This window comes from Balaenoptera physalus (assembly GCF_965194825.1).
Source record: "Balaenoptera physalus genome assembly, chromosome: 6".
Lineage (NCBI taxonomy): Eukaryota > Metazoa > Chordata > Mammalia > Artiodactyla > Balaenopteridae > Balaenoptera > Balaenoptera physalus.
In genome coordinates this window covers 105212267-105228151 of record NC_138885.1, presented here as the reverse complement: position 1 = coordinate 105228151, position 15885 = coordinate 105212267, and the positions used below count along the sequence as shown (strand labels likewise).

Genomic DNA, 15885 nt, shown 5'->3' with positions numbered 1-15885 from the left:
TAAGAAGACCACTTGACAACAAGAATTCACCCTGGGGAAGATATTTTGAAATCATATTTAACAGGGAATTGCTGAAGGAACTGGCATTGGTACCCAAGAGGAGAGAGGACTTTGTCTCTATTCGAATACTTGTAGAATTCTCCTGCCGGAGGGGAAGCCAAACTAAGACAAATAAGTGTTAGTCATGGGAAGGAAGATATCACCTTGATATGAGCAAAAAAATCGGACTGTGTGAGTTGTCCAGTAATGAAGAAGTCTCGTGAAATATTGAACTTCTAGTCACCAGAAACATTCAAGTACAGGCTGCATAACCATACTGCAGAGATGTTTTCCCTAACTTTTCATGTACCAGTCATTCTGGACTTATTTCTTTTCCTGGAATATTCCACCCTCTTTCCCATTTGTGGCTCTTCACCCATATGTTTCCCCTGCTTGAAAGACTCCCACTTCTTTCTCATATTCTATCCAACACACATATCCTTTCTTCTGCCTGACCGTTTTTCATCTTTTAGCTTTAGATTCAGCTCCCCTTGCTTTATCTTCCTTTCACACTCTTGACTTCCTGTATCTTAGCATTATCTATTACATTTGGTGATAATTTTTTTTTTATGTTTCCCTTCCTCAAAAGACTGAAAATTTTAATTGCTCTATCCTCAGTGCCTGGTACACAGTAGGTGCTAAATAATTTTTTATTGTGTTAATGTATAAGCCTTATATGAATGATTACTATAGTGTATGTTAAACTATAAGTTTCCTTAAGACTCTCGAAGACTGTGGTTTCATGGAGGGAAATGGAGAATCTTCATCCTAAACATTTTACTTCTATTTATTTTCAGAGTTAAGGAGAAGAATCCGCATTGAAATCTGGAAATTGTACTGATATTCAGTATTATTCATTTCAGACATAACTAACTTCAAACCACTCTAGTGCAAGGGATACAAACTCAAATATCTGTAAGGGCAAGACAGGTAATATAACTGTGTGAAGTGGGACAAGCATAGACAGTAGGAAATGGGGACATTTATGATTAAGACTAGAGAGTGAATATCCTACTTACAGGCATTCAAATAGTAGTAGTTTCTCAAATTTTTAAATATATAGTAATACATTGATTTAAAGTTCACCTGTATCTTATTTTCTTATTTACTTTTAATGAAAATAACATAATAAACACGATGGCCACAAATGGAATCAGGTATACTAACAATAATTAGAATAAAGGGTTCTAACAAAGTAATGAAGCGTGAATGACTTAAAGCTGAAATTATGTGCTCTGCCAAGATTTTTCAGAAAATTAGATTTGAAAGGTTTTCAGAGATTTGAAACAATAGTTCTCAGCAAATGCAAAGGCAGATGTTACTAGGTAATTCAATTGAGTTAAAAAGTACTACAGATCTTATAGTGAATGGAAATTTTGGAGTGAATTTACGTTTGGTTCATTCAAGGAATTTCTTAAGATTTAAACCTAGAATTTTGAGTGGATGACCTCACTGACTTCAAGGCCACTGAAGTGTGTCCTGTCATCATCATTAATTCTCGAAAACTTATCACCTGCGTTGTGCAACAGGATGGAGTTCCTGATAGAAAGCATGTTTTTTTTTTCCTTTAAATCTCTTTTCTTGGTCCTCTTCTCTTTTGCTGTCTTTTATTTATTTTTATTTTTAAAATTTTTAATAGATTTATTTAATTAATTAACTGTATTTTGGCTGTGTTGGGTCTTCGTTGCTGCACGTGGGCTTTCTCTAGTTGCGGCGAGTGGAGTTTACTCTTCGTTGTGGCGCGAGGGCTTCTCATTGCGATGGCTTCTCTTGTTGCGGAGCACAGGCTCTAGGTGCGCAAGCTTCAGTAGTTGTGGCATGCAGACTTCAGTAGTTGTGGCTCACAGGCTCTAGAGCGCAGGCGCAGTAGTTGTGGCGCACGGGCTTAGTTGCTCTGCGGCATGTGGGATCTTCCCGGACCTGGGGTCGAACCCGTGTCCCCTGCATTGGCAGGTGGATTCTTAACCACTGCACCACCAGGGAAGCCCCTCCTTTGCTGTCTTTTAAAAATTGGTTCTGGATTTTCAAAAAGAATTATTTTTAAAATAATTTAAAAATTTTGAATTTTAAAATAATTTCAAATTTAAAGAAAAGTTGCACGAACAGTACAAATATATTTTTTTCTAGAGCTAGTTGAGATTGGTGCCCCATTACCTCAGATACTTTAGTGCGCATATTTCACAAACAAGGAAATCCTCCAATATAACCCAATACCACCATCAAATCCTTAGATCCAATACAAGATTCACCAATTCTCCCAATCATGTCCTTATAGAAAAATAGTCCAGTTGTGTTCTGTATCTAGTTTTCATGTCTTTAGTTTCCTTCAGTCTGTAACAGTTTGGTAGTCTTTCCTTGACTTTAATGACCCTGACACATTTTGAACATTCAAGACCAGTTGTTTTGTAGAGTATCTGTTGTTTTGTAGCATATTCATTTAGTAGAGACTCAGGTTATTTATCTCTGGAAGGAATACCACAGAAGTGATTCTCTGTTCTTCATAGTGCATCACATCAGGTGGTGCATGATGTCAATTTGTCTCATTTTATGGGGAAATATTTTGAGACCAACTACATACTCCATTCCTCATTAAACTTTCAATTTATGTTTCCTTATACATTTATTTATATTTACATAGACTCATGGATGCCTAATTTATTCAGTTAGATATACTCTTTTATTAACATAATGTCTTTAATGTTTAATTTTGGCCAGTGGGTCAAGTTTGATGCTCAATTATGGTCATTTGCAGGTATCTGTGTTTTATTGATGTGTCCCCATCATTCTCTGAGATTCTCTGAGCAGTATATCTAGTGCTCTTCTGTCTGTTGGTCTACCTACCTACCTATTTCTTTCTATGTATGTATGTATGTATGTATGTATCTAACTATCTCTGTGTCTACATACGTTCTACATATATTCTATAGCTCTGTTCAAGCCTGGAAATGGCAATACCCTAATAGCAACAAGCACACTTAGCTCTCATCCACTAAAAGAAGCTAGTGTTTCTTGAAAAAAATGGGTATTTTCAGGGCTGGGACAGAGAAAGTACACAATGAGGCAGAAACAACTTGTGGGACTGGAAAGAAAGAAGTTATACGCATACATTTATCACAATATTTCATGAACCAGCAGTTCATAGCCATACCTTTAATTGTAACCCAACACTGCCGGGTTCATTCTAGTTTTGCCCTTTATCATGTTTATAATTTCTCTGATGGATAGTGAAAAGCCTGGCTCCTCTAACGTGGGATATATTTACTTTTACTCAACCTTCCTATATGAAACCAATCACCTGCTCCTTGCCCTGCACAGACACCCTCCTTACCCGACTTGGGTCCTGAAACCCCATGTCTGGCTGCTGCACTGTGGATATCCTCTTCACCTTGCTAAGGACCCACCTCCCTCACTGTGTCACTGTGGTGCCCCGAGTCCTAATGTGAACTTACCCTGCTGCCCCACCTAAGGGATTTTGGGCACTGAATTTTTCAGAAAGGGGAAAGTGAAGAGAAAGCGAACAGAAGGGGACATCTCAATAGCAAATAAACTCTGGAGAAATAAAAAGAGACAAATGCCATGGCCCACTAAGGAATTGTAAATTACTCAGTGTGCATATGCCCTTAGATGTCAAGAATGCAGGGAGTATGGAATGCAAGTGAGGTATAGAGGCACGTGTGAGATAATTAAAATATTAGCAAAAATATGAAACTCTTAAAAAATATTTTTCCCAAAGTTTTCAAGCAGCCCCAATGTCTGTATGTGTAAAATCAATATTTTAGCCTTTTCTCCAAACAAACATAAAAAGTCATGGCTCATCGGTTTAATATTTGGATCCTTGACATTGCATTTGCTTCTAGGTTGTTTATGATAATATTTAGAATGGTGTTGAGAGCAATCCTGCTGGTATGAAAATTTAAATTTTATTTCTTGCTTTTGTGATTAACTTGTCAGCCTTAACGTTCCTGAGATCACAGTGTGGAGGGCTTTGGATTTATTATCCTTCTAAAGTTCTGTACGTAGAAATGTTCTCCAAACCTCTCTGACCTAAAATCCTGGAGGAAATCTTGTGATAATAGATTGTTTATGGGCTTGCAGTGGATTTTACCTAAAACAGGGTGCCTTAAACTACTCTGATACTGCATTTTTGTTTGGATCTAAATCATGTCTAAAATTAATTTCAAAATTACCAAAACATCCGCATGAAACCATCAAATTATATCAACCAAAAGATAACTTAAAGATATCCCATGACATATGTTCCTTATTTGAATGCGAATGTACATTTGTGTTGGTGTAACTGATCTCAGTTGCTCACTGAATTCTCATGAGGTTGCTATGGAAAATGAATAGATGTTCCTAAAAGTAGCTATGGGGCACCGAACCTACTCAGATGAATACATTTTTAAAAGGATAACTATGGCTTCAAAGATAAAACCAATAAATCCACAAACATTAAATATTTTTAACCTTAATTCCTTATAGTCTACATTTCAAATGAGTCACATAGAATAAAAATTGTACCTTGTATATAGGATCTTCGAAGAATAGACTCTAACTTTCAAATACATCAGAGATTAGGCTAGAATAATAACACATCTCATATTTTCATAACACGCATGTTTTTCCAATACACTTTCTGTAGTACTTTCGTATTTGTTCCTCGGAGCGGCATGATTTTTTTTTAATGCTATCTTAAGTATCTTGGTGTTCAGATCCTTGTCCCCTGCTCTGCTTTCCAGCTGGGTATGTAACTTTGGATAAGTTATGCTAAACCTCTGCAACCCAGAGAGTAAAAAAGGGAGTTGGATCAGATCAAGGCTTCTTAGCCTCTTCTGTGCTATGGATGTCTTTGACAGCCTGGTGAAGCCTTATGGCCCTTCTAAGAATAATGTTCTTAAATCAGTGAAATTAATACAATTCCAAATAAAACCAATTATACTGAAATTCAGTTATTAAGGTATCGAAAAGCAAGTTTATGATATGGTAATGCATGTTTATTCTATCATTAAATAAATAAAGGTGAATCCATGACTACTATAATTTTAATGCTGTGATGAGTATAAACAGCACTTTGAGGTATCTGCAACAACACTAATATGATTTGAAAATATCTGTGGTTTCTATTGGTGACAGAGTCACAGGTACTTCTTTTTTTTTTTTTTTTTTTAAATATTTATTTATTTATTTAATTTCGGCTGCGTTGGGTCTTCGCTGCTGCACGCGGGCTTTCTCTAGTTGCGGTGAGTGGGGGCTACTCTTCGTTGTGGTGCACGGGCTTCTCATTGAGGTGGCTTCTCTTGTTGCGGGTTTCAGTAGTAGTGGCTCGCGGGCTCTAGAGCGCAGGCTCAGTAGTTGTAGCGCACGGGCTTAGTTGCTCCGCGGCATGTGGGATCTTCCCAGACCAGGGCTCGAACCCGTGTCCCCTGCACTGGCAGGCGGATTCTTAACCACTGCGCCACCAGGGAAGTCCTCACAGGTACTTCTAACAACATTGTGGTTCCTAGCCTATATTCATCATTAATGGAAATACTAAAGAGTCATACGCTGGAGGAAATAAAAATGTGATCTTTATTTTCCTGTCCAAGTTTAGAAATGCCCAGAATTCTGTTCATTAGCTCATCTCAAAGGAAATTTCCAACAGAAATATTCCAAGACTGTAAACAATCCTGCTAGTTAGGTAGGGTGGCGTGCGTTTAGAATTCCTCTATTCCACGTGTGGACCATGGACAGAAGCATCAGCATCACCTACCTGGAGCTTGTTAGAAAGAGATACAGTACCTCCGGCCAGCCACAGATCTACTGAATCTGAATCTATGTGTTTACAAGACCCTTAGGTGATTTGGTACGCACATTAATGCTTGAGAAGTGCTTCTATTGATTAGGCTGTTGAGCCTGTCTGGAAGCTTTTAAGCTGTGGTTAAACTGAGTACCTTAGGATTCCCCAGATGGACAGTCAACTTCCTCCATTTTCTAAAACTTGCCCTTAAACCCAAAGTCTAAGAATTTGGTGACGGATCTGCCAGCAAGGAGATCAGTGCTGATAGAGACACATGGAGATTTTCATGGAAAATTTAGGTTGGGAGTTACTTAAGGATCAATAGTTGAATGGGTCTAGATTGTTTTGGAGAATTGAAGAGCCCCAGGCAGTAGTTTGAGATTTGGCAGAAGCAAATTGTCTCTGAAAAATGGGGGAAGAATGAGAACAAGTCTGACTGCATAATCAGATAGAAACATACTTTAACTATAGGCACAGTTAATGTTCTTGTGAATACACGTTTTTCACTGCTATGAAACCAATTTTATAGGTATGTAAACTATGAAGCAGAGAGTGTCTTATGAACTGAATCATGTTTACATGGGGAGGAAAGCCACTCCTGAAGTGTCTTACAGCGAAATTCTCTAATAGAAATTTCAATGTAATATACATTTACTGAACCTCTATTCTATACCAGTGGAAATTCAGGGATGAATTAGACACTGTTCTTGCCATAAAAGAATTACCAGTTTATTTCATGAGCCAAGCCAAAAAAAATATATTGATAAAAAGAGTATAAGTTACATCTTGGTTGAAATTAGGTTGGGTTTTATATGCCCTGTTTAGCATGTTGAGCCTTATCCAACAAACAACTGGGAAGCTCTAAAAGATTTTCAAGTTAGGAAGTTCCTGATCATACTTGAATTTTTTTTTTTTAATTTATTTATTATTTATTTATTTATTTTTGGCTGTGTTGGGTCTTCGTTTCTGTGCGAGGGCTTTCTCTAGTTGCGGTGAGTGGGGGCCACTCTTCATCGCGGTGCATGGGCCTCTCACTGTCGCGGCCTCTCTTGTTGCGGAGCACAGGCTCCAGACACGCAGGCTCAGTAGTTGTGGTTCACGGTCCTAATTGCTCCGTGGCATGTGGAATCTTCCCAGACCAGGGCTCGAACCCGTGTCCCCTACATTAGCAGGCAGATTCTCAACCACTGCGCCACCAGGGAAGCCCCATACTTGAATTTGAAGAGCATCATTCTTGGGACAGTCATGAAAGGTGACTGGAAAGGGGGCTTCAGAAGGTTATTTTAAGATTTTAAACCTGGAAAAATCCTTCTTGTGTTTATTTCAGAGTCTCTTGCATTTTTAAAACTCTCTCATTCCTTTCTTATTAATAATATTTTCAGGCAAATATCTGGCTTTTGTTGGAATTTTATAGTATAATGTACTTCTTGTCAGGTGTTTTGGTTTAGCAATATAATTAACATTTTTTTTCTATCATTACTTTGCAGCTTTGGACACTTGTCTTGATTTTATGGCCAGTTGTTATTTTCATAATTTTGGCTATTACCCGGACCAAATTTCCTCCAAGACCAAAGCCAACTTGTAAGTAAATGAGATTTGCTTATTTCCCTAACTTTTGGATTCTAGTTAAAATTTATTTTGCTACCACTTTAGTGTTTTATTGTAAAATTTATTTTTCTGAGTAGTGTTTCCACTTGGAAGTGTTTGTATAAATGCTTAGTATGTCTTTTCCCCAGTCTTTTGAATCAGTAAGAAGTTGAGCCTGTAATATTTATCTAGAAAAATATAAAGTATGTAGGAGCAAGAATATATTTTAATCTTTAACTATAAAATTTTAACTCATTTGTTGTTCATCTCATAAATCTCACCATAGTGTGTACACCACAAACAAGCAGCCATCTCAAACTTAGATCATCCTTTTCTTTTGTATAATAGCAGAAGCCATAGACTGGAATTTGATCAACTGAACAAATGAAATCCAGAGTACTATAAAAATCTCATCTTTCTTCAGGGCTAATATTTGAATGGTGCAGTGTATCAAAACATTTAGTTTAAAGGAAAATTATTTTCCAATTAGTGTTGTTTCAGTTACATTTAGTCATTACCAAGTTATAAAATGGGCACAATGCCCAACTCAGTTCATGATTTCTTTTGGATCCAGGATGGAAATGCAGAAGAGACTCAGAAAAGTCTTCAAAACTGAGCAGGATGAGCCTTTTAACCCCAATGATTTGACCAGTGTTGTTTTTGCTTTTGTTTTTAAACTTTGGAGTCAGTTTTCTTAGGAGAGGAGTAAAGTCAGGTCAGATGTTTCATGTTTCACAAAGCAGCCATCTCCTAAAAAGCTTCTTGTAAATCAGATTTCTGAAAAATCAAATTGTATTTCAGATAAATTATGGTAATCCACCAAATAAAAGAAAACTGTGCCGAATTATTTGTAAAGAGAATAATGAGCTAGTGACTTTTTAAAGTAAGCACAGTGCTTTTCAATCACCCAGTCCTAAGAAGTAAGATGAGAGCCATGGTGGAATCTACTTGAATTATACACAATATGATAATTCAAAAGAAAGTATCAATTCAATTAGTGTGAAGCATTTAAAGTCTTGGTGCTAGAACAAATAATTCCTTACATTTGAATTGCACCTTATCATTTCTAAAGGACTTTTGCACAAGTGATTATGTAGAGTTATTGATGAGATTTTATTAGGTTGCTTATAAAAACAGCATAATTTTGTTCTCTTTATATTGTGTATGTATTAGTTCTTTATAACAGATTAATTCCATTGTATACTGTTGGAATTTATGTATTCTTGTATATCTTAAGTAACATGGACTTCAGAAATAATGCATTCAGCACGTAAGGACAAATACTCTTTGAACTACTCTAGTTAAAGATGCTAATTATCAATTTGCTAGCGATAGTAATAGGAGTTTGTTAGCTCCTTTCAACAACTTATTTTCACCAATTTCTTGTTCTTAAGGATTTTTCAGTTATATAAAGTTCCTTTTCTAAAACTTCTAAGAGAAAAATATAAGGTGTGTGAGTGAGTAGTCTTAAACCAATTGATGTTACCCTATAGGATTTAGAGATTCATGGGGAAAATCATGGAGAGCTCTTATAATCCCACTAAATTATAAAGAAAAACTTGGAGAAGCCGTGTGACAAGTGCTTCACAGACCAAATAAAAGGCTCTGCAAAACACACTATCCAAAAGGAAATGAATAACCATTTTTTACTGTGAACCTATTGTCATACTCTAGTAATAATTAGCTTAGAAGCAATTATGTTTGTGGGTAGGAGGGAACAAAATTATAGAAAAGTTCAAACGTTAAAAGTATTTTTGCTAGTCTCTCAGACCGTATAAGACGCAGTCTAGAAAATAGTTTATTGGTTTGTTATTAGAACTGAGAGGGACCCTCTCACTTTACAGATGAGAACACTGGGACCCAAGGAGATTTTAATTTGCCAAAATTCAATCATGTGGGATAAGAGAGAAAGGTATTGGAAACCACCTTTACTTATTCTTTGTCCATGAGATTTGTGTCATATCTTACCCTCATACACATAGAGCCAAATACAAAGTATGTCCAAGATTTTAACTCATCCTATAATCAATAGAGTATAAAATGTAATTTTATAATTGGAGGTACTATTCTGTAGAGTAATGTAGAGAATCTAAAGCTAGTATAGATGCAGTTACTTTTTTTTTCTTTCTTGTGGTAGAGAGAGAATAACTTCAGAATGATAGTTTGGATTTAGGTGTTTTTTATTTTTTATTTTCCACACACACACACACACACACACACACACACACACACACACTCTATTTTATTTTTACAAGAGATAAATTGACACCAAGCATTGTAAGTGGATGACCACAACAAAGCAACAATGACTGCAATTACCAAACATGAAACACACTCACACTATGTCGTAATATTGACATTCAGTCCAGTATGGATTTAGGTTTTTTAATTCTGTTTTTTTAGATTGTTGTTTTACTTTGTTTCTCACATCTATTATACCAGAAGATTAAAATGAGCTGATAATAATCATGATAAATATTTCTTGATCTCATTACTACATAATGGCTGTGTTCCTCATTTCACAGTCAAGAAAACCAAGGCACAAAGAGGTTAAGTAACTCATTCAAGATTGCACGGTTAATAAGTGGTGGTGTCAGTATTTGAACCCAGACAGTCTGGCTCCAGAATCTGGTTTTAAGCTTGTAGACTCACATTTCTTACATGCAGTAGTCAGTACTAATTTTTCATGTTTCATTATTTGGGTTTTGCAAAAGTAGACTAAAAATTAGAAATTAGGAATATAAACTCCTTCCCTATCTCTATCATGAAATTAAAAAAATATGGGGAAGAAGTGGATTCTGATGTATGTATCAGAGTTATCCTAAATATTAGTTTTTAACGTGGAATGCTGCCCCTGTTTGACAAATTCTACATGCATCATTGTAGTTCTAGTATCACAGAAATCAGATCCTGCTTAACAGAGTAAAAATCCTTTTTGGGCTTCAGTGACTTCTTCAGTACTAGTTGGGCAATAGAGAAATGAAGATGAAACTCCAGACTACACCCCAGCTGAAACTCAGCTATGGTGAGAATGGGAGTTGTCATTCCATGGGCACATTCTGCTCCCAGATGAGCCAGGCAGGTATGTAGGACTGGTAAATCATTCAGAACAAATATAATCAGCAACTCAAAGGACTCCCTCCATAGTCCTTCTGTTGGGCCGTGGAGAAGACTGGATTTTTGGTGAGTAAGGAAGCTGCTGCAGTCCCTGCCATGGTGAGCACCGATCTGAAGCAAAATGCGTACTTTTGGCATCATCTGCCTGCATTTACTCCCTTTTGTGTTGCCACCAAGAGCTTAGGTTAACTTGCCCCTGCAAATAATAAGTCCCAGGTAAAGAAAGCTTTCCAAAGGCTGGCAGACAGGCCCAGATGCTTCTTGTTCACACGGAGAAGAAATGGGCCTAGGCGCCAAGTCTGAAATAGTTCCAACCGCTTGTAATCTCTACAGGCAGTGGCTTGTCAAGAGGCAAGCTTTAAAAGCCAAAATATTATGCTTAGGAGCAAAAGCAAACCAAACCGAACCAAACTCCCACATCACACTGAGGCTAAGCCAAGCTATAATGTGCAGTGAGTTGCTTCTGTCTCCTTTTAACACATACATACCCATGAAAGTGCAGGCAAACAGTTCCTCAGTGATGATTACTTTACAAGACCCGCCCATAATGATATAAGTGGACTCCCAAAAATGCAGTATTACCAACAAGAAGTCACATTTTTATGAAGTTAATGAAAAACAGTGTTTTTTAAGTGGTTGAAAATATCACTAAAAACAATGGAAATTATACTGTACATATATGATCATGTGCTGAATTACACTCCAACTGTACAAATATCATGTGCTGAATTAAACTCCAACTGTCTCGAGGCTGTCACTTTCTAATACCCCTGCCCCCTCAGAAAATAAGAAATTCAGCCAATCCCACAGCTGAACACAGGGACTGTTGGAAGGCAAGGGAAACTGCTAACTGAATGATATCCAAATTTGTGTTATCACAAGGTTAAACTGAATTCCACCCATCCACATGTGACTCAGCAGCTTTGGTAAATCCAAGGTCATCATTCCTAACACGTCTTTTGGCTTCCAAAGCATACATTTTGTCTTCATGGATGCAATAAAAATAATAATAGGAGTAAACATTTATTGACAGCTTGACCATCGGCAGGCACTGTGCTAAGTACTTCGCATATATTTCCTGAGTTAAGACTTACATCATCTCTTTGAACTATGTAATATGATTATTCCTATTTTAAAGATAACAAAACTGAGGCATAGAAATGTTAAGTAATTTACTAACGTTCACATAGTTACTATGTCCCTGAGCCTGGATTTTAACCACAGTTCCCTCCCCTCCCCCAACCCATACAGTGAGTTTTTCCAGTTCACAAATGCCAACAATGGCAATCCTAAGGCTCATTTGAGTTTACAACCTCTCCATTTTCTTCCTCATACCACCTGTTAGTACTGTCAGAGATCGAAGATGGTTGTAAAAGTGAACTCAGTTGGTTTTTCTACTTGTCAGCAGCTCTAGGAAAAAATGTGAGAAGAAAGATTGAAATTATTGATTAATTGGTGGCTGGTGGGATCCATGGGTGTTGTTATACCTACGGTATCTGAACTGTTAGTGGGAAAGAGCCTATGAGGCCTCTCACTGGTGAAGGCTTTGAAAGCCAGAGGAGTGAGGTTTTTACCGGCCCTGCTCTTGCTCTGACTTTTTGTGTGGTGTGTTTTTAAGAAAGTGAAGGCAAGTGCACAAGGATAGAATTCCGGGGTGTACCATGCTCTCCAGAACACTCATGATTTAGTAGTATTAGTTGAGGGACCCATAGTAAATAATATCCTTTTGTATGTTGATTGGCTAAAATTAATGTAGGCTTTGTTCTGGGAAGATCAGAACTCATCATCACTCATCTTCTGCTCGGGATTGCCCCATCCGATTTCTCCATTCTCAGGTGTGCCAGCAACACGAGGTAATCTCTCAGATTAGAGACCTCTGAGTCATCTTGACTCCTCCCTTTGCTTCACCTCCCAAACCACTATCCTTCAAATCAGAATCCATCTTGTGAAATGTGTCCTGGAGTTATCCCTTCCTTTCCATACTTCCTGCCACCCTTTGGTTCAAGATCTCAGTTTCATGCCTGGATTTCTTCAAAAGGTGGGGTTTTTTTTGTTTATTTGTTTTTTGTTTGTCTTTTTTTTGTTGTTGGTTTCGGGAAGCCCTGCCTCTAACCCTTCCCACATTTTATCATCAGATAATCCCCTAAAATACTCTTTGGGTCAATCAGGTTTCAACTCCTCTTTGCCTCACTTTCAGGACCTTCGTACTTAGGATTCATCCAACTTTCTGTTCTGAAGTATGATGCCTGTGCCTAAAGAAACTGTTTCTGAAAGTCTTCCACACATCCCATGCTCATGGCTCCCCCCCCCCCCCATTGTCTATGAAAAGACAAGCTTACCCTTTTGCCCTCCCTGGTCATTCAAACTCCAATTATTTCTCCTTTATATCTTTCTTGTGGATATATTGGCTAATAGTGAGTGGTCTTCGACCGCTTTATGCTTTAATCTGGACTCACTCATTGGACAGATAGTACATAAATAGCAGAAATCACATCATAACATCACACTCTTGTCCGATACAACATAATTCCTAACATAGGGAACAAAATAGGAATGCTATGTGTTGGTCAGAATTTGGTACAGTTTGAAAAATTGATATGGGTGATTGGATTACAAAATTCATCCAGAGATGGATAATAAAAAAATCAGTGTAAGTCAGGTGGGTGAAGGACAAGTTAGCTTGTTTAGGGTTTGATTTTTACTTCTCTGACCCAGGTAAACATGACTGTGCTATCAAAAATGTCTATAATGGTAATATTAGGAAAAGAAAATAGATATAAATCTCCCTCACTCCTCCCCAGGTAGATTTACCTGGGAATTTCCCTCACAAATTAATAAATTCTTGTGAACGCATATGAAAGATTTTTGTGTGGGAGAGATTTCTAGTCTGCTTCTTGTTTAAGTTCCAGAAAATGTTGGAACAGCTTTTTTTTTTTTAACATCTTTATTGGGGTATAATTGCTCTACAATGTTGTGTTAGTTTCTGCTGTATAACAAAGTGAATCAGCTATATGTATTCATATATCCCCATATCCCCTCCCTCTTGTGTCTCCCTCCCACCCTCCCTATCCCACCCCTCTAGGTGGTCACAAAGCACCGAGCTGATCTCCCCGTGCGATGCACTACCAAATGTAAAATAGATAGCTAGTGGGAAGCAGTTGCTTTGCATGGAACAGCTTTTGAACTTCAAAGCCAGAGTCCCATCATTTACTTCTTCCATCAGTAAATTAGTAGTTAACTGTTTTGGGGAACATTACTGACCCTTTAGATGATAACACAGAGATAAATGCTGTGAAACTCATAGAAGCCGAGGAGTGGGATTAGATTGTGACTGCCTGCTCTAGCACTCCGGGCAGACTTGAATGGAGCAGGAGGAAAGGCGACGTGAATACGGCCCCGCTACACTTGTGCACAGGGACGGCCACAGTTCCTGCTGGTAGTTGCCCATCTCCCTGACTTGGAATTCTGCCATTCTCTCACGCAGTGCAGATGGGCACACCCTAATGCCACATGACATGACAAAAGGATTTCTCAACTAATTCCCTCTCAGGCTTAGTGCACAGAGTTGCATCAGAGAACGGGAAATAACTTGAAGTACAATAACAATTTAACAAGTACAAAGATAAAGCGTAAAGAATAACTGTTGATTGCACAGTGGAGGATTTTGTTTTTCTGCTCATTTTGCTTCATCCCTACTTTTGATGATCTACCTTACGAGCTTCCCAGAGGTGACTGCCTCACTGAAAATGGCTCTGGGAGTCACATGCCTTCTCTTTTTTTTTTTTTTTACTCCTTTTCCCTTTTCTTCCCTTCATAAAGAGCAGAGGAATTCCTGTTACTGTCAGATAGGAACCTCTAATATCAAAGCCTGTCTGATAAATACAGATAAATAAATGATTGCTTATAAAATTCTCACAAGTATAGTAATGTCACTTGCTGAGGTCACCACTATGAGTTGATGTTTCCAATATACCCTTAGAGGCTAAGAGGCTGATTTCACAAAGTAATTTCAGCCAGTTCCTTTTCACTTGTCAGAGAACATAGAGCCCACACACAGGCTCACAGGTGAGGGTCTGGCTTCATGGTTGGCTGTGTGTTTTCCTGAGTGACTGTTTTATTAAGCCTTCCTCTAAGCATCACCCAGGAAAGCTGGCCTTCCAAACCTTAGTCATTTTAGGCTACTCTCACTATTCACGTTTTCTCATTCTCTTTGATTAGGTCATATCATGTCCTTTGCTTAGATAAATGAACCAGTGTATTTTTAGAGTGAAAGTAGCTCTCATGGAAGAAATGCCACAGCATACAATATTGGCTTGTCTCAGGTCAGTGAGAATTTCATTGTGGGTTAGAATTAGAATGACCTATAGTATTTTCACATTAAAAAATAAAATCTTTGTTTTGGTTATATATTTATGTATTTATGCTTATATATAAAATCATTACTATCCTGAGAGGCAATGTAGGGGCTTAGAGCACAGACTAGAGATCCAAACTGCCTGTATTCAAACATAAGCCTTGGATAAAACTCTTGGATGCTTGGAGCCTCATTTTCCGTATCTGTATATTGAGGTTAATAATAGCACCTACCTCACAGAGTTGTGAGAATTAAATGAATTAATACTTGTTAAATACTTAGAAAAGTACCTGACACATAATAAGGACTACATTAGTGTTGGATATTATTTTTTATATTATATATGATATAATAATACATATAGAGTATAATATCAATAATTGAGTATCATTGAGATCATCTAGTCTCTCATTATTTGATAAGAAAACAGGCTCAGAAAATGTAAGACAGTCGATTAAGGTTTCACATTTATTCTTGCCATTGTCACATATTTAAAAGGTATCTCATGTCTGTGCTGATCAGGAACGTCCTGAGGACTCAGAGCAATCAAGTCTGTACCAGACTATATATCAGGAACTAAAATAAGTGTGCAATACAATACATTCCCCAGTGGAGGTGGGACCAAGAGCAGAAGCAGTAGAGAAGATGGAATCCAGACGGTTTTACCTGGAATCGGGGCTGGGGCCACGGGGAGGCAGATACAAGGCAAAGTTTGAGGGGTTAACAAAAACTCAGTAATCAAGATCAATGATATTTCAATACGATATTCTAAAATATTAACATTAATTTTAAAATGCTATATACAAAATTTTAAATAAAGTCAAGCTCAGTATTACTGCTTTTTCTTTTGCCTTGGGCTCCAGTGTGGCTCATATAGCACTACCTGGGATATCAGGAAAGGCTTCACAAGGAAGTTCTGTGTCTTAGCATGATTCTTAAAGAATGCATAGGAGTTTGTCAACTAGACAACTCGTGTCTTTGCATTCCTAACAGAGAGCAATCAACATGAGTG

General features: G+C 37.6%; 1 protein-coding gene across 4 annotated transcripts in view; it reads left to right on the top strand.

The window, feature by feature from the left end:
* Window positions 1-15885, top strand: part of ABCA12 (ATP binding cassette subfamily A member 12) — a 186481-nt gene that overhangs the window by 7965 nt on the left and 162631 nt on the right. For all 4 annotated transcript variants that reach the window (XM_082467468.1, XM_082467469.1, XM_082467467.1 and 1 more), the window contains exon 2: window positions 7303-7396. In XM_082467468.1, coding sequence (XP_082323594.1) covers window positions 7303-7396 — 94 coding nt within the window. The remainder of the gene's footprint in view (window positions 1-7302; window positions 7397-15885) is intronic.